The 20,278-nt window shown below is 38.6% G+C and overlaps 1 protein-coding gene across 1 annotated transcript in view; it reads left to right on the forward strand.

Moving 5' to 3' along the window:
• The window catches only part of grk3 (G protein-coupled receptor kinase 3), a 122,939-nt gene that overhangs the window by 26,442 nt on the left and 76,219 nt on the right, over window positions 1-20,278 (forward strand). The window contains exon 2 of the mRNA XM_041810410.1: window positions 6,157-6,233. Coding sequence (XP_041666344.1) covers window positions 6,157-6,233 — 77 coding nt within the window. The remainder of the gene's footprint in view (window positions 1-6,156; window positions 6,234-20,278) is intronic.

The raw sequence follows: 20,278 nt of genomic DNA on the forward strand, positions 1-20,278 counted from the left end.
TGACCTTTTTTCCCTCTTTTAACCCCTTTTCACTACTTTGCCAGGCTATTTTTTCACTATAATTTCCCTTTTTTTTAACTCATTTTTGATAGTTTTTCCCCTTTTTGACATTCTTAAATACCTTTTTTTACCACTTTTTCTTCATGTTTTATCCCCTTTGTGCCACTTTTTATCTATTTCGACTATTTTAACCCTTTTCATTACTGTTTTTGCACCATTTTTGCCACTTTTAACTATTTTTTGATACTTTCTGACCCTTTTTTCCTCTTTTAACCCCTTGTCACTGCTTTGCCAGGCTATTTTTGCTTATAATTTCCCCTTTTTTAAGTCATTTTTCATACCCCCCCTCCTTTTGCCTTTTGTCATTCTTAAGTACTTTTTTTTTTTACCTCTTTTCCTTCATGTTTCATCCCCTTTGTGCCCCTTTTCAACTATTTTTGCCACTTTTTATCTGTTTTGACTATTTTAACCCCTTGTCCTTACTGTTTTGCACCATTTTTGATATTTTTTGCCTCTTTTTCTTTTTTACCAATTAAACCTCTTTTCAACACTTTTTCTTTTTGTCCCTTTGTGCTACTCCACAACCTATTTTTTCCATTCTTTAACCTCTCCTGACGCTTTATCTGGTCATTTTTGCAACCGTGTTAATCCATTCTAGTATTCTATTTATTTTAAAGTATATTTTAAAAATATTGATTAATAATGGATGACAAGAGAATTTCTGTTAAAACAGATCATTCTAAAACTATTTTAATATAATTATTTTTGGGGGTGGATTTAACAGCTGCAGACATTTAAAGCCCAAAGATGCTCTTAAAACCACAACATCGTCTGTTCCTCCTTTTCTGAATGTGATGATAGGGAGCTCTGAGGGGCCTGACATGGCCCTCGGGCCACCAGTTGATAATCCTTGTGCTGTAGTGGTAGAAGTCTATCTCTCTGTGATGTGATCAGTGAGAAAGTTTGATTTGGTTGATGGTTATGTGACATTGTTTTTAAAGGGTAATTCTGGTGTTTTTAAGGTAATTGTTGAGGTTAGCTGCTTTTCTAAGCAGTTATGGCTGTCTCATTGTTTGCTATGTTCCATCTAGACAGTATCACCGACTTGTTGCAGAAGGGTTAGACTTTTTCAAAGTATTTTTACCCAGTGTTGCCTAATGCAGATGCAGAAGTTATTTAGATATGTTTTAGAATTAGAGCAGAGGCGGAGACGGTGTCAGATGTGAACTGATATGTTGGCGGTGTTTTGTTTTAGAATGATCACAGATGCACTTCTGCAGTTTAGACACTGTGCAGGAGTTTGCTTGTATTTTTTACCATTAAGATCAAACATTTAATCTGGCCTGCCTAGGTCTTGTTTTTTTGTTGCTGTGGTGTTGAAATGAGCATTAATTCTGTCTGAGTTTATTTAGACAGAATTAAAGTGTACATCTCTGGTAATAGACAGCCTCATGCTCTCATGTCTGTTAGACATTAGTCCCTGTCTGCACACATCCTTATTACTAACTTCACCAACCCATCTTTATGCATTAGACCCATTTTGTCCCATTTTTTGTGCATAATAAGGCTTGACCTTTACAATAAAATGTGACCGTGTGTGTTATTGTGGTGTCAGAGGTGGCGAGGTCTGATACAAATAACCCCGAGTCAGCTGCTGATGATTCAGAGGCACTCACACAAACAGGCGTCCTCTAAAAGAGGAAGTGTTTACTTCCTAGCTTCTTGTTCCTGTAGCCGCCACTGCCGCTGCTGCTGCAGCTGAAACCTCGCATCCATTGATCATTCCCGCTCTCCCATAAAATCTGCCCGCACTGGCCCAGGATGCACTGGCTCAACCAGCCGGGACCGCTGAGCTCCCAGTAACAGCAGCACCGGTTGTTGCCTCGTGACTTGGCAGAGTTAACATTTAATGCAGGTTGCTGCGTCTTGATGTTTTTATTGGCTCCAGAAGATCTATGACCTGCAATAACAACAGCAGCTCGTCTTTCAGAGAGGGAAGAAGGTTAACTTTGCTTTTATTGGTGTCAACGCTGTAGACAAACAGTCACACCCTTATTATTCTTCTCTCACTTTTTTGAAAAGCTTAACTTAACTACAAACTTGTCAGCACAACAGCACACGTGCTCTTACGCTTCCTGAATGGGAAAATGCAAATATTTGCATACAAAATGAGTCATTAGTCATGAAACATGTTTTTATGTTCCACCACAAGCCGCTGCCTATTTTAATATCAGAGTGACTTCTGACATGTCAGAACATTTATGATGCGTTTCCTACGTATGCCATGTTCAAAAGACAGCCTCACACACAACCTTTATATTTACATTTTGGCTGTTGAGCATCGATGTTAGCGTTATACAACCATACTAGGGTTCAACATTTAAGAAAAAGTATTGAATTTCAATTATTTTGACTTATACTGCAATTTTGTTATGATTTGCAGATTAAAGAGTATAGATTTTTACATCATTGCTCGTTTTTTAATTGAAAGAAAAATCAAGTAAAACAACTATTGAAAGATTATAAACATGATTGCCAAGTAGGATTTTTTTCTGCAAAAACGATGATGTATTCTTTCCTCTGTGTATGAAATGTGTACTAGAACATATCTGCTGCAGAGTGTTTAAATTAAAATGGCACTTGAAATGCAACTTTGACTCACAATTTACCTCAAAGAGACTTTGCACCTCCTTTGATTTTAAAAGGCCAGAATGCCATCCCTAAAAACATTCTGTTAACCCTTAGAGCTCACAGCTTTTTTTTCACCATCATCTCATCTGGACTTTTTTCTTAAAAAGCTTGTAGAACATCAACCCTGTGGTGCACAGTCAAGCTCTATACATCTGTTTTTCTTTCAGGACAACCTGGGCTTTAAGAATATATCTACTATGTAATGTCACTTGAATTTTGAAAAACTTCTAGGACTTTGAAGACAAAAGGAAAAAAAAACAAATCGGAATTTGAAACTGAGAGATTTTCATTAATAACACACAGTGAACAATAGTGACAAAGCATTTTCTCTGCACAGACTTGTTCTCTATCTCTTGGGGACAAAAACAGTGACAAAATAAATATTCTGTGACTAAAGGTTTTCAAAATATCTACATATATACAAAAAATGTCATTGCGTTATTTTGCAGTTAGATTTATTTGTGTTGTCCTTTAAGCAGTAGAGATGCAACATCTTGCTATTTGAGACAGCCCTTCCCACAATGCATTGCATGTAAACATTGCCCTCAACAAATGTGGCACTACCCACAGATAAAAGCCAAAGTACATGATTGAAAATGGATTTAAAAATGGACTAAAAGACGCTTATTATCAGATCTAGATTTAATCTTTAAAGACCCCAAAAAGTCATCGAAGTTCAGGGCTCACCCTTAAGGGCTACAGAGACATCGAGGGTAGCAAACAAACGACAAGAAAGACAGCTTTCAGAGGAAAAAAAAAGAGTGTCCATGACCTATGGTTCAAAAGTTATGAACGTCTTTCTAAACTTTGTCACTTCTTGTTGTATATGATGACCCGGGAAGTCAGCCAAGTCAGCCAAGTCCTGGGCTCACTATAAAATGTTCTGTAAGAGCTATGGATACATGAAAGACATATGTAGAAAGGCACAAACCAGAGATTTCACAGGATAAAACAAGTTAGTGTCTACGACCTAGGTTCAAAAGTTACCAAGCAATTTACAAAGGGGTGTGCCTGTGGCACGGATCTGTGCCGCGTGTGTTCTAAGGGTTAATTTCCCAGCCCTGACCTTCACTAATGAGGCTGAAAAGACAAACCAATTGTTCATCAGGTTCAAGATTTCAAATTTCATTAACATTTGAGTCATGCAATGCTTTCATGATTAAAACATGATAGTCTTATACGTGAATATTTCACTCATTTGTCTTTTCTCTGACAGTTCTCTGTTGGTTTGGGAAAAAGGGAGACATTTGAAGATGTCTGGTTTCCATTCCTTTTACTGTAGACATGAGATGTACAAAATTGTACAAATATTTTTTTTAGATTTATTTTCAGGTCTTTTTATTCTGGAGAGAACAAAACAGTGGATTACATAAGAAATAAGGAAGATCATGGGAAACTGCATCCAGGAAATGGGCCACAAGCTAGATGTGAACTAGCGCTGGGCACTTAGTTGCAAATTAGATTAAATCCCAAATTGGCTGCAAAAGTTGCAATATTTCTTTAATTTGAAATGTATCAAAATACCAAATCAATTTTTTGCAGTGGTAGAATTTTTATGCACATTATGCAAACATTCAAGTGTCCATTTTTTTATAGTGGTTTACAAAAATCATCCTTTTTTGTGTTTTACGTATGTTTTTCTCAATCAAAATGAGTGACATAAAAATGCCAATGCCCTTAATAAAGCAAATGACATCACATTTGCAATATCAGCAAAAATAGTTAGCTCATTCTGTCTAAATCTCATGAAGCCTAGCATTACTTCATGAAAGTCATACCTTGTAGCCAGCTTCACCTCCCCCACCCCAGCTGCCTCCTTTATAGCTTAAAGCTTGTTGCCCCCCCCCAATATTCAGGTTCATTCTATTATGGATTAATTGCTTCTGAAATAATTTCATTCTTTTCAATAGACATAGTCTTATTTATGGATTTATTTTTTGCTTGAATTTGTCAAAAACTACATAAGATTAACCCAGTAATAATCGCATATTAAATCACAGTTGCAATAATTGGGGGAAAAAAATCACAATTAGATAACTTTTGCAAGTTGTTCAGCGTTAATGTGAACCTGCTTAGTCAGTCTGGGAGACTAGCTTCAGTACCTGGGTTACTATCAGTGTCCCATTGGATTGAAGCCTTATTGATTTCAGCTAAGCACCTGTTTATAAGAATAAACACAACATCTAATCACTAACACTCAAACTGATCAAGTGTAGATAAATCTGAAATTCTCAAGTGCAGTAAGAGATATAAATGTAAATAAATTAAGCTTTATTAAAAGACCATTTTCCCATGACAGCCATGTCCCTGTGACATCACAATTTATTTGTGTTTATTTTTATTCACATTTATCTGTATACATTTTGAAATCTGACAGCTGTGTCCCTGCTGAAAACTGTCTACAAAGATATTGAAAATCCAGAGAGCGATCAAAACAAATATGTAAAAAACATTGATTAACCTTTTAACCACCGTCAGGTTGATGCTAACGTTAGCCTCCAGACACCGCCCTAGTTAACATTTATGCTTCATTCATGCTTCTATTAAAGTACAGTAAATTGTGGTTTATGAGCCACACTTTTAACACCTTCTTCCATCTAAAACCCAGATTTTTTTGTTTGCCTGTTCACTAAAGCCAAAGCTAAGTTGTCAAAATTGCAGTGTTGATTTGATACATGTAGCAGGATCACAACATTTGAGTTGGTCATAGGAGCATGGCTGCCATGGGAGTATGGTCTGTTACTAAAGCAGAAATGTAATTCTGAAGAGCTGTATATCAGCTCAGGGTCAGCTGTTTTCATATTAATATGAAGTCATACAATAATAAATCATACAATTATAAGAGCAAACAGCATGGCTGCTCCCTGCAGTCTCACACACTGCTCAGGAAATTCTTTGGTATTTTTTAACCTTTTCTTTGGACGTGATCCTGGAAGCTAAAGGTTATTTATGACTGGGCTGTTTGTCTTCACTGGAACAAAAAGAAAAAACTGAGTGAGCATGTGAACCAGCAGGGAGAAAAGAGCAAATGCTATCAAAATGTAAATACAGTAGAAAATATGAGTCAGTCAGAAGGAGCCTGTGGTTCTCCTTGCACACGCTCAGTAGACGCCTGCTGAGGTGTTTGCAGGTGAAGTCTGGCCACTTCTCTCCTGAGCATGCAGGCTGCTGCTGTGGTGTTAATGGGCCCGTGGAGGGGGTGCTAATTGATTCATTCTCCCCGCTCTCATTCTCATTAACGCACGTTCCCAGGGTAGCATGTATCTCTCCAGGTTTCCTCCCCCTGCAGCCTCACATGTATCCCTCCTTCCCTGCAGCTCGGCTGTCAGGAGACAGGCGGCAGGGAGAGTCCTAAACCTGGGCCGGGATCACACGTGGAAGGTGGAGGTGGAGGGGGATGTTTGTGCGGCTGATTAAACTAGTAAAGATGTGGTATGTTAACCTGCTTTTTCTTTGTGTCCACAGTATTCGCAGTGTGATGCAGAAGTACCTCGAGGAGAGAGACGAACTGACGTTTGACAAAATATTCAACCAGAAAATTGGTAAGTGGAGACATTTTTATTACACTTGAGAAGAAAATGGATGCCTTGTGAAAGAAGCAATAGTTTGAATCACTAAAAGTCAAAATTAGTTTTGTTTGATCACAATCACAGAGCCTGCTTATGCTGCAGAAGACTTTTAAAATTTAGATTTCTTACTGAAATATCTCAAGGCAGTATGAAGGATTTAATCCAAATTACATCTCAATAAGCTGATGGATGAAATGTGAGGAAATCAATCTCTGATGTGTGGACAAAAGCAGCTTTTTAAGGTTTATATTGATACACTCATTCAGGAGTTCAAGTTATAATCTACTGGGCTGTGCAACTCATTTTCATTTTTATTTGTAGAGCTGTGTGCTAAGAACCTCTTGATGATACTTAACCGTGAGGGTTTTAACTAGTAGTGGGTGGTAAACTGGTATCAGCACCATCACTGGTAAAATATCTGCCGCAGATTGGATGTTTGCAACCCGTCATCACCGGCCTATGAGGCATAAACGATGCCACCGCTAGGAGAGTGATATGTGAGAGACAACAGCTCAGGCCGAGTCCAGTCAGCACGTTTGGCTTTAGCATTAAGAGCAGCCAGATGGCAGGCCTCCTATTTGTGTCAGTGTTTTATTGATATATGGCACAATAATAAGGTAAAACATGTCTCTCATTTAACACCTGTATCAGCAACATGAAGCAAGTGCGATCACTTTGCGTCTCTGCCTTATAAAGTGTGCCATCACAGGTTTGTATTAGCTGGAGTCTACTTAAATCTGCATTTAAATGCATTATCCCTTTAAATATCATAACACTGCAGTATAAGACTGATACCATGAAGAGCAGAAAAAATGCAGCAATATGAATTTTAGGCCTTTTGTCCAGTTAAAGGGTGGGATTCCAGAATATGTCTCCCCAGGTATCAGCCAGTATTTTTTTTGGACAGTCCTAAAGAGAAAGATCTTTTTTACTCCATGTTGATCCCCATTATTTAGCAGTTTTTTTGCAGCTGTTTTGCTCTGTTAGCACCATCTTTTTTTTTTTTTGCTGTTTGGAGTTTGTGCATCTACTAGCTGTAATATAAGGCTGGCTCACAGTCCTGGAGTTGTGCTTTTCATTTCAGAACTCTGCTTTTAAACCAGAGTATGACTACACACATTAAAAGGGAATGAGTAGAGGTTTATCCTATCTTATCTTGTCTTGTCTATTCATTGGCTCTCAGGCGTCCATGCTGGTAATAATCCAGTTCTAGTAAAAACATGCCTACCAGCTCTGCTTTAATATTAAATTACAAACTGTAAGCATGCTAATATGCATGGTGGGCATGAAAAATAGCACCTGCTGTCTGGTCAGTCAGCTCTCTGCTGAGTGGATCAACTTTCTACTATGAAAGAAGCCCCTCATTCAGAAATGTTCAAGGAATCCTCCTGCAGAACAAACCGAATGTGTAGTTTTTAGAGTTGTGGCTCAAATCCAACCTTTCTTTCATGCTCTAGTCTTTACAACAAATATGGAGATGTTATCAGGTGACATCTCTATCACTGATGTGTCAGATTAATTTAATTCCCGTCTCCTATCTTCGTTTGTTTGCTCTGTCTGCCGACACAAAGAGCACATCTCAGCTGGATTGTGGTTCTGCTGCTGTTTTCAACTCTTCACAGCCATCTGTTTCATTACTGGGTGTTTGTGCTGCAGTGAATAGTTCTGAAGTAATGCGAACCTTCATCTTTAGATATTAGATCCTTTCACATTGATTGTTGTTGGTCAGAGACGATGCCTTCCTCTGTTTTTATCTGCCTCTCCGGGATTCTTCTGTTACTGTTTCTTATCCTGATATCCTCACTCACAGAGCTGAGTGGACAGATTACATCAACCTCAAACTCATCGCCTTTTCCTTGTGTGTACACCGAGCTCTTTAGATAATCCACTTTATTTTCCACATAGCTGTTCAGAAACTTTCTAATAAGTCTCTCAGGTTGTCCGGAAGCACCAGATTGTTCATGCGTTTCTAAGGATCCCCATTGACTTTTCTCATGGTCCGATTCTTCATTGATTCGCCTATTGATTTATGATCAATTTTCTTTGCTAGGCTAGAAAGGTAGTTGTTCTTTGGTTTTAAAGGTCAATGCAGCTGTTTTTTTATCGATTAATTGGTGAAAGGACACGTACCTTTAGGGAGCCTTGGTGAAAGAAAATGCCTGCTTGAGTCCTCTGTGTTGAGCACGTTCAAAAATTAAATGGTTATCTAACTAAAGCCCGGTTTATACTTCTGCAGGAAATCTGTGCCATGCATCTGTATAGCAGGACTGGTGAACTAATCACAATTCTAACTTTTACCTCAGAACATCACGACTACAGCAGAGTTTACTCAGGAGGATAAATCCGTCTGTAATGAGAGGTTTCAGCCAGCTGAGAATATGAAACTGCAGTCAGGTTGTCAGAATTTTAGACACTTGAATTTTCATTCAATACCACATAATTTATAACAATGGAGTCTGTTATTTAATGATGGTGGTGTCAAAAAATCTGAAGCTTTTAAAATCATCATGAGCTAGATGGGTAGGAGAGGAATGAATCCATCCAGATTTGCAGAACCCTGTCACACTGTCTGATTTCAAAGATGTTTTTGTGCAAATACTGTGATTGTGATTTAGTATACGATTATTCTTAGATTAATTTTATGTATTTTTCGACAGATTCAAGCAATAAATAATTCCATAAATAAGACCATATTTATTGAAAACAATGGAATTATTTCAGAAGCAATTAATCTATAGTAGCATGAATCTGAATATGAGGATGTAACAAGCTTTAAACTATAAAGGAGCCCTAGTGCAGGCATTAGCAGGAAGTTTTAAAAACTAAAACAACTCCGTATTGGCTCCTTCAGGCCTGTACTTTTCATGCTGTGTTATCGAAACAGATTTGATTAGGGCTGGGAAATTAATCGCAAATGAGATTAAATCGCAATATGGCATGCTGCAATTTACAAATCGCAGATGTTGCATTATTGCTTTAACTTGAAATGTGTGAAAACACCAGTTTAAAACATTCATTTTTTGCAGCAGCAGAGATTTTATGCACATTTTGCAAACATTCAAGAGCCTTTTTTTATAAATCATTTCCAAAAACTGTCCTTTTCATGTTTTATGTATGTTTTACTTAATAAAAATAATAATTCTCATTCAATACAGCAATTGATGTCAAATTTGCAATATCAGCAACAATAATTGCAATTAGAAATATTTTGAAATCATTCTGCCTTAGTTCATTCTATCCAATATGGATTAAGCTTCACGTCAGTTCATGCAGGTCGTACCCCTAGCTGCGATTGGCTGATAGCCAGGTACCTCCCTGCTCTCAACACAGCCATCCATTCAAAAATGACGTTCTGCTCACTAATCCCTGCTTGTGAATAATGCTGATGCATCACGCTGCTTCACTTCCTCCACCCCAGCCTCCTCCTTTATAGCTTAAAGCTTGTTGCACTCACCTATGCTACTATGGATTCTTTGCTTCTGAATAATTTAAATGTTTTCAATGCACATTGCCATAAATGCATCTATCTATATGGGGGGTTTCTAGCTATGCACTCCTTGGAATGTCAAAGCATGCTGCTTGACTAAATGCAGGTTGTAATATAGAATGATTTAGTGATGAATTTGTTGAAAATACACAAGATGAGGAACGTAATGATAATCGCATATCAAATCGCAATGCTGGGGGAAGAATTGCAATTAGAGTATTTTTGCAAATGTTTCAGCCCTAGACTTGATATGATTAGATTTTCATTCCTATAATATCTGAGTCTGCTATCTCACCAAACCGCCACAGCAGGCCTCCAAACATCCAGCCGAGAAGTATTATGCAATTCCATAGATGCAGATGTACCGTGCAATTAAAAGAGCATTAAGCAATTATGTAGCAGTAGTTTGTGATTTCATTTGCTCGTTTTCAAGGAGCTGGAGCTGCTTTCAAATGAAAATGTGAGGATGAATTAACATGAGGGCATGCTGAGGTTGTTAGCTTATCAACTTTATGGTCGCTTGCTGCAGACTTGTTTCTCCATCTTCACTTCATCCCTGTTGAAGTTCTCGTCGGTGGAGATGCATCAGCCTGGCATGTGCAGCTCTAGAAGGATAAGCCAGCATTATTAAAATGAATCAGCCAATAACAGGTTTCAGTTTTACAAACCAGACTTGTTTTCTTATCCCCAAAGTGTATGTGGATTTTTAATCTTCTTGACATTTATGAGCATGGTTCAGATCTTTAGGTGGTTTTGTTTGTGTTCAGCTTCAGTCATGTTGAACAGAGCGTCGTGTTTCCTGCTTCCTCCTTCCCCGCTGTCTACCTGCCTCCTCCGAGTGTCTCTCCTCCGAGTGTTTCCTCCTTTCGCAGACAGGCCGTGTGCTGGCGGTTGTGGCGTACCTGGGGACCACAGCCGCCCTGCAGGCTTCTCCTTGGTTTACTTACCGTTCTCGATCTCGGCCCCCCTGTGAGAACAGACAGCGTTAATTCTGCCTCTTTCTCTTTTGTGTTCAGCTCTTCCTCTGTCAAACTTGCTGCTCTCTGTAGTTCTCTCTCTCCTCTGCACAAAAGCAGCACCCTGTATTTCCTCCTTTCTACACTCTGTTTAAATCCCATGACATTCCCCTGGTGACTTTTTGACCTTTTTATCAGCAGCTGTTACGTGTAAAAAAACAGCTGGTCAGATGCAGGCAGATAATCTGAAACTATTTGTGCTTTTCTGTCTATTTAAAGTCAAAGTAAATTAAGTTTAAATTCAACCAGAATTACCAATTATCATCTGCTCCTTTCCTCCAACATGTGACAATCAGCTTGATATTGCTGTAAACTGAATTTCTCAGGTTTTTGGATGGAAGCCTGGAAAAAAAAGAGGAAAAAAATCTGATAATGTCACCTCAGCCTGTGGGGAACTGTGAATGTCATTTTTCACCATTTTCTGACATTTAATAGAACAAAAATAAAATCATTATTGGGGAAATGAAGGCGCTGTAGACCAAACTGTTTGTCTCTGATGAAGGCTCTGTGCACTTCACCTGATTAAATTTACAAAAGAAACTCATGTGATCCAGCTTCTTCTTTGGATTCACCTGTGAGAGAGAATCCACTGAAACACCTGTAGAACCTGAGCACTGTTACCTGTTGTGCATCAAACCATAATGTTGCACACGGCATAATGTTATCATGAAGCGTCCTTTAGTTCAGTGGTTCTGAGCGTGGGGGTTGCAGCACACTGAGAGGGGGTCTCTACATACCAACTACACGTGTACAAGGTCCAGCTTTTTTGTTCTAATTAACATATTTTTAAAGATATATTTATTTTTAAAGATATATTTATTTCTTCTTAATGAATGCTATTTTTAGCCTTTAACATGAGTTCAGTGCCTTACCTTAGCCAGCCACAAGGAGGTGATTGAGATATTTTAGCGGGATATTTCTGGGGCTGTTTTGTTCTCTTTTACTGAGTTTGATGGTGTGTCATAACCTTGCAAAGCAGATGGATACGCTTATGGGTGGGTAAAAATATCGATTAATCAATGCATTGCAATACCCCCCCCACACTCCATACTGTACTCCATATGCACAAATAAGTTATTATTGTGCAAATTTTTATTTTCAGATGTTTTATAGCTCAAAAATGTGAGTTAACTTACCACATATGTACAAATGGGCATGAAAATAATGATAAAAAAATTGTCAACAGGTTATCTGTGTAGTACTACTTCTTACTGAATCGACATCAAAGCATTTAATCAATATCCAATTGAATCGCAACCTAAAAAATCGAAATCGAATTGAATCGTGACGTTCTTAACATTACCCAGCCCTAGATACGCTTATTCCTAAACAAGGGCTGAAAAAGTCTTTAACGTGGTATGATAATGTTGATTTGGACTCATATTGCAAATTGGATTTAATTGGTGCATCGGAGGGTTTTTGTAATTCTCATTATTTAATACGAAAAAAGTACAAAAATGAAGGTAGGATTTTTTTAGACTACTCTAAAAAATGGCACTTGAATGGCATAACATCTCTGCTGCAAAAAAAGTTCAGAACTGCTATTTTGACACAAATTTCAGGTCAAAGAAATACAGCACCTTCTGCGATTTTAAAATTGAGGCAGGCTGTATTGCGATTGAATCTAATTTTTGATTAATTTCCCAGCCCTTGAATGAACTGAGAAGTATGTGATTATCAAGCATCGTGTTTGTTGATAGTGGCTGACAGGTGGATTTCTGCAGAATGGATCAAACATTAAACCATCAGGATAAAGTTGCTTCAATCACAAATGTTTCTGGGTTCATTTTATTTGCTATGGAGAATGTCAAAACAGATAGAGGCATGGACGAAAGTATTGGCACCCCTGGAATTTTTCCAGAAAATACACCATTTCTCCCAGAAATTGATGCAATTACTAATGTTTTTGGTATACATGTGTTTATTTCATTCATGTGCATTGGAACAACACAAAAAATCAGATGGAAAAAGCCCGTGGGAAAAACTAACTGAAACCAATGGCTTCCTATAACCATCAACAAGCTTCTTACACCTCTCAACTGGAATTTTGGACCACTCTTCTTTTGCAAACTGCTCCAGCTCCTTCTTGCAACAGCAGTTTTGAGATCTCTCCATAGGTGTTCAATGGGATTTAGTTCCGGACTCATTGCTGGCCACTTTCTGCTTGTGTCAGCTTTCTGACACTAGGCCCTACATTGCGACCCAAAATCTTTTGATAGTCTCCAGATTTCATGATTCGTTGCACCCAGTGCCAGAGGCAGCAAAACAAGCCCAAAACATCTTTGAACGTCCACCATGTTTGACTGTAGGTACTGTGTTCTTTTCTTTGTAGGCCTCATTCTGTTTTCTGTCAACAGTAGAATGACGTGCTTTTCCAAAAAGCTCTACCTTAGTCTCATCTGTCCACAAAATATTGAGGCTTTTTTTTTGTGTTGTTCCAATGCACATAAAGGAAATAAACATGCATATACCAAAAACATTTGTAAGTGCAACGATTTCTGGGAGAAATGGTGTATTTTCTGGAAAAATTCCAGGGGTGTCAATACTTTCGACCATGACTGTATACCAGATATACATCAACATTTTTCCCTCTGCATATTTCTATGTTTGATCATTTTCTGGGGGTCGGATGTTGCCCTAGAGCCGCCAGTTTCTGATCACTTCCATATGCCTTCCAAAAAACAAAGTTTTTTTTTGGAATGATTTCAAATTGTATTTTTTACCAGTTTTTATTAAAAAATTACATGCGTAAAATGATTTTAATGTAAAATAAAAACTTGCTTATTTGGTGAGATTTTTGCTAAAATCAAAGTAATGTTTAAAATCCTTAGATTGTAAGTCTGCACATTGCTGTTCTGGAATGTGCATGGTTGTGTCCAACTCTGCTTCAACCACCTTCAGGTACAGTGGGGTCCGCGGGCTCTGGCACCGTTTTTTGGGGGTTGCGGGCTGAAAAGTTTGAGAACCCCTGCTCTAATTCACTAGAAGTGCTATCTCAAAGTCTGAACGTGGAAATGGTAAATAAACTAGAGCTTGTGAAGCACTTTTCTAGTCGCCTGACAACTCAAAATGCATTTTTCACAGCAGGTGTCACTCCACATTCACATGCTGATGGAGGCGCCTTCCATCAGTGTTAACTAATCCTATTCATATGCATCCATACTTAATCACATGTGTTTGACAAAGTGGTGGGAGCAGCGTGGGGTTAAATGTCTCACCCAGGAGCGGGGGATGAAACTGACTCCTCCAGCTGAGCGATGTAGAAATACTGAGACATCATGACTGCAGCTTCTCTGACTTTGAGACTTATTTTCAGTCGTTTTAAACCCACTGCAATGATTTCCCAGAGGAGCGGCTGCATTGATTATGCAGCCAGTCCATGTTGCACACCTGTGTTTGTAGTTGTGCATGAACCATACCTTGTCAGAGCCTACTTCCTTCAGCCGTGCCATCTCTAAAGAGCTCATACTTGTCAAACAGACTTGACTTTGGGACATCAAACATGCTTAAGCACCGTACAGACTGCCTTGTGTCGTTTGAGCGCGCCCTGAAAGTATCTCTGCACACAGAGATCAGACTCTCTTAACCTTTTACTTAAAGCTCTATGGCACACAGATGTCTCATTACAGACAGTTTCTTCTTCAGTTTGTTTGTACCAAACATGAACAGGACATGTTTCCTTCTACACAGTGAAGCCTTTCAGCAGAGCATCACGGATCACACAGGGTTTTAGGAAGAGAAGGTTAGACAAACAAGAGAAACATGTCACCTACAGCTGACTGATGTGGCACTAATACAGACCTCCAGCATGTATTTATTTTGATCAAATACACACCAGGTTTGCTTCAGGATGCTGCTCCACACTTCTTCCACTCCACTGCATGTATCTGCTTTATATACTTGACTGAATTAATGTGCTGCAGCTTGTTAAGGAAAATACAAATGAGCCTACTTCTCTCTTTAATGCTACCTCCACAATGAAGCCCCCTGATATTAATCTTCTTCAGGATCTTGTTTTACATCAGTTATTAAGTTTTTATCTAATGTAGTTATTTACACTCAATATAGATGAGTTCAGTGGTTAAAATAGAAGAAGACTCCATTTTATGGTTGAATTCCTCATTGTCATTCCTTAAACAAAAATACACATCACTTTGTTCACAAAAAGGCTTGACCATAAAAAGTCAAAGTTACAAGTTTTAAAGGTAAAAACATGACATCTAAAGACAAAATAATGTCTTTAAAAGGGAAAATATGAGATAGAATACTGAAACCATGATTTTTAACAGTAAAAAGATGAGATAAAAGTTAAAATCATGAGTTTTAAAGGTCAAAATATGAAATAAAATTTCAAATTCATGGGTTTAAAAGTCAAAATATGAAATAAAATTCAAAATCATGAGTTTTAAGGATAAAAATATGAGATAAAAGAGAAAGTTAGGAGTTTTAATGTTAGCAAAACTGAGAAAAAAATCAATATGATATTTAATAATCAAAATGTGAGATAAAAGTGAAAGTTAGGAGTTGAAATGTTAGCAAAACTGAGAAAAAAATCAAAATTATGATTATTTAACAATTAAAATGTGAGCTAAATATCAAAATTGAGTCTAAAATGTCAAAATACAAGATTAAATTTCAAATTCCTGAATTTTTAAAGTCAAAATATGAAATAACTTTAAATATCATGAGTCTTAAAGATAAAAAACCGAGATAAAAGTCAAAATCATGACTTTAAAAGGTTGAAGTAGGATTTAAAATGTAAAATACTGAATCTCAAAGGTAAACATATGAGAGAAAAAGTCAAATTTATGAGATGTAAGCGTTTCATTTTTGCGACATACCTCTGCAGCCACCTTCATGTCTATTACTGAACTTGATGCTAACATTCTGTCATCAAGATAATAATGGGTGTGTTTCTACCATGCCAAATTACAGAAGCACTGGTGTGCTTCTTGTCTGATAAGCTGCTAGATTGAAGGTTTGATTTAAACTTCTAGAAAAAAGCTGTAAAGCTAAAACTTTCTGACTTTAATAATCCTCTCTGGGCCGTATGAGAAGCCCTGGAGGGCCTGATGTGGCCCCCGGGCCTCCAGTTAGTGATCACTACTTCATTAGAATGTAATCAAAGCTAATTTCTGCACATTTCTGCTGCTTTTTAAGGCTACAATAGTGCTGTATCTCTTCCGACAATCCTGTTTATAATGCTGCGTTTAATTAACTGTGCTTATAAACATCTGACTTATGACAAGTGTGCTGTAATCAAAAACAAGTGGAGTCCAGTGATTAAACACAGTCTTATTAAAGCCAAGCACATCCATGTACTGTCCTGGTTTGAACTGGATCCCTGTACATTTATTCCCATGCTTCTCCTTACATCACCACCAACAGTAACTGCTGCAAATGCACAAATCCTGAAGTCTTTCAGAAGGATTGTCGTGGTATTTGTGAAGCTTTTTATGCTATAAAATCAAAGAAATCAATCATAAACTGTCATTTATGTTTTAGCTATTTTAGTCAAACTCCTAAGATCAATCGTTTATTTGTAATTCTGTATCTAGAACAAGTGAATCCTTGTTTTTTTGGTTGTGTATTTCCTAGGAGGTGAGCTGAACTGTGACCACTTCATCTCCCCGCTCTCCTCTCCTCTCCTGGCTCCTCACTGCTGTCTGTTGTCCTTCTGAGCCAGCTGGGTCCCCTGGTTGCTGCTGGTCATTAGTCCAGCTCTCAGCTCTCATTAGTGAAACTGGTAGAAAACACTCGTTAGGAGGCCGCTCGATGTGCCTCTGCCTCTGGGACGTTTTACATTCCAGGTAATCAACAGGCAGTCGTCTCCCTGATATAATAGTCAGGCCGGACTCCTCTTATGTGAGTCTCTTTGTTACACCGAGCTGAGCACACTTTCTCTTTTTGCATAAATCCAGGATTTCCTCATGCCTTTGTGACGCCATTAGTGTTGCTTCTGCACCGACCAATCAGCAGTGATGGGCATATCTGGGCTGCCATTGTCATTTTCTGTTGATGCAGAAGCTGCAGGAGAGGAAATATTCTGTTTCGTTAACAGTCTCAGTAAACCAGGATTCACATCAGTTTCCACAAACATTACCAACTCTAATGGATGTCAGAGGGGCCTGGAACCTTTTTGTTTTTGAACTTTGGAGAAGTGTTCAGTTTAAAGTTAAACTCTTAATCTCACATGTGGCTTCTGTCTAGAAATGAAAGTCTGTATTTGTTTTGTCTGGTAAGATCCAACAAATGCCCTCACTCCAAGGCTGAGAGGAGATGCCAAGAAAAGAAGCCGGGATGTATGCAAAGATTGATCTCTGGGTTTTATGGATCGATATCTTAATTTGAGAATGAGAACTGATCTGATTTGATGGGTCAATTGTTATTATTAGGCCTAACTGTTGGGGCCTTTTTGCATAAAATCAGAGGATATCAATCGTTGGAAAGCACCCCTGTGATTAACTGGTGACCAGTCCAGGATAGGCTTCAGTCCCCTGGAACCCTGAATGGGATCAGCAGTGTAGATGATGGATGGATGAATGAATGATGTCTAAATGCTGAGACTCTATCTTTTGCTTGTTGTATGGACAAAGCTGCAGATTCATCCCAGACAAGCTGATCCACCCCCGGTCCTGCTTGGTCTCTTACAGTGGTTGACCAATATTGTTTTTTAGGACCGATTGTTATTAGACCAGAAGACCAGTACTGATAACTGGAAATTATATGCCCTTTTCATGATGTACTAAAGCAATAGCATACCTAAGGATGTTCCTAAGTGTCTGTTTCCCTATTCAGCTAAACGCTCATTTGAATTTCATTTAAGCAGGAAAACAGGAAGTGATGCCGTCCTCCACTGCATCAGTGGCACCCAGGCTTAAGATTTGATTGGCTGCTACTTATGTGACCTCTAGCCAATCAGATTGTTTTAAGCAGGGCATTTAGTGAAACTGGGGTCAGTAAAAATAAAGCCAGAAGGGAAGACGTGCCTCACAGTGCTGCCAAAATGGAATTTTATCAATTATCAGCAAAATATTGACCTCAGTAGTTGCCAACCAAACCAGGTGAGGCACGTTCTGCACATGCTTCTGAGTCTCTCTGCTGGGCTTTGACCTCATGTCTCAGTTGTGATTTAGACATCTAAATCATTCATTCTCTCAGCTATCAGGTTACTAAATGCTCCTTTGGTTTTCTAGTTCTAACAGTATTTTGTCTTTTTACCCTCACAGATCCTTTTATGCCTCCATTAGACTGATCCTTATTGTTCTCAGTGTGTTTAGTCATTTGTCAGTCTAGTTTATATCAGTTTATGTCTGAGGTCTTGTTTTATGTTTTGCTGTCTGTGTCACTGTGTTTTTATCTATGCTGTATTTACAAGCTGCTCTAAACCAGCTGCCCCCTAGAGAATCTAATGGAGTTTGATTGAATTGATCTAGATGCTGATCAGCATAGCAGGAGGTCTGTTTTTGCAGCCTTTGGATGTCTCCAGAAAAGTAAAAGGAAAGCACAGAGTGTTTAGGAAATGTTTGATGGTTAGCTGCCGGCTAACTTGTGGGCAGGGCTGATGGGGAGAAGATCCACTGTTAACTGTCTGAAAAGCCGCAGCAGAGCCAGACGTACTCCCATCCTGCTGGGACAGGAACACCTGTTCAGTTAAATCACCTAAGTGAGCTCTAACTGTCGCTCTACGTAGAGTGTGTAAACGCACTGACTGATCTGCACTGCTCATAGAGGTAGCTTTGAGTGTTAGCTCTGAGAGCCGCCTATATTTGAATGGTAAATGTGCAGCTTTGCATGTCATTGATTATAGCAGTCTAACGTGATGTGGAGTACAGTAATGCAAACAGTGACCAAGCTTCATTTAACCTCTCTGAGTGTGAAGTTACTGTCATAATGTTAGAAATAAAGGAAAAGGAGTATTTCTGTTAATTTGTGTTTTAATTTGCAAAACGTCAAAGTTAGATGTGTCTGGTCTGAACAGAACACAAAGGCTCATTCATGCTGTAATAATCACTCTACGGCCTCGTCCCTCCACTCTTTAAAAAAGCTTCAGCCGCGTTTGGATTGGACAAAAGTGTGAGACCTTGAAAGACCTGCAGTATTGGACTATCATTTGTGCCTTTGTCGGCTAGAATTGATTCTAAAAGTTCTTGTACTTCAAAAATCTTTTATTTTGAAGCCTGCTTTCTGATTTCATCCATTCCTATTTCTTATATTTAAACCTTGAAATCTGTTCTTTTTATCCTTGTACAAAACTGCTCTGCTCTCTCTGGGATCTGAGGCCTGAACTGAATAAAAACTGAACATGCTGAAAAGGAAGTAGCTCCTAACCTCATGTAACTTGCTTAAGTTTGCCCACAGGATGATTTGTGTAAGTTTGTGCAGATAAAACACACGCCTTATAAGTATTTGTCTCTTTGAGACACTTCAGAAACCAAAGAAACCACAGGCTCACACAAGTTAATTTCCAAAATTACAGGTTGTTCTGAAGTCAGGCTCACTGTGGGTTCATGACTCAAAAACAAGCAGACTTTTCTGTGATTTATTGGGCATGAACTGGTTGAGAGCGTGCAGTGATAAGTGAATCTGGAGGAGGATTTCAGGACAAAATGACAAGACGATTGTTTTCATTGCTTTGGTAGCAACCGCTTTGCACACAGGTCCACAAAAAACATGCTGTGAGAAACATGTGCCAGACTAGTAGCTGATTGTGCAACTTTACAGTGAAATCACATGCACATGGCACAGCTTCTTTAATCAGTCAATCTTTATTTGTATAGCGCTAATTCTTAACCAAAGTTATCTCAAGACACTTTACAACTAGGGCAGGTCTAGACCGTACCCTTTGATAGAACCTTGGTAAAAACCCAATGGTGAATATCATGAGCTTTAGCGACTTTTCAGTTGTGAGGAAAACCTTCCTTTTAACAGGAAGTAGAACCAGACTCCCTCTACAGAGCTTTTAAAGAGGTTTAAACATTTTTGAACAGGAGTTGTCACTACAAGTGAGCCTGAACTACAAGAAACTGCTGGCTTGGATTGAGCAGCAATCAGGACTCAGGATTCTTGGTCTAGTCCGGTGTTTGTCTGTTGACTGGAACTGTAATATTCTCAGAGGAACTGCATGTTGCTTGTATACAACAATGGAAACCAGGCCGTTGTGAAAGTGTCCACTCTTTTCAGACACTGTAACACCATTGTGTCGTAAATTAGGGGTTCTCAACTGGTGGGTCGGGGCCTAAAAGTGGGTCGCAAGGCTCTTTTCAGTGGGTCACAGATGTGTGACTGGGTAAAACAAAAAATACTTATCGTGCATCACTAATGTTGACATATTAGATATTTGCAAAAATGTAATATTGTGCATCCCTACTTAAAGTCCATAGTTGTGCATATTTGTGTTTATAATGAAAGATGTCTGATTTTTATCAGAGAGAAAGATCCCACCCTGGCGTCATTAAGCCAGTAATAATAAGAATAAAAACCGACTCTGAACTCAGCACTCACATTAACATGGA

Source organism: Cheilinus undulatus, linkage group 17, assembly GCF_018320785.1.
Source record: "Cheilinus undulatus linkage group 17, ASM1832078v1, whole genome shotgun sequence".
Lineage (NCBI taxonomy): Eukaryota > Metazoa > Chordata > Actinopteri > Labriformes > Labridae > Cheilinus > Cheilinus undulatus.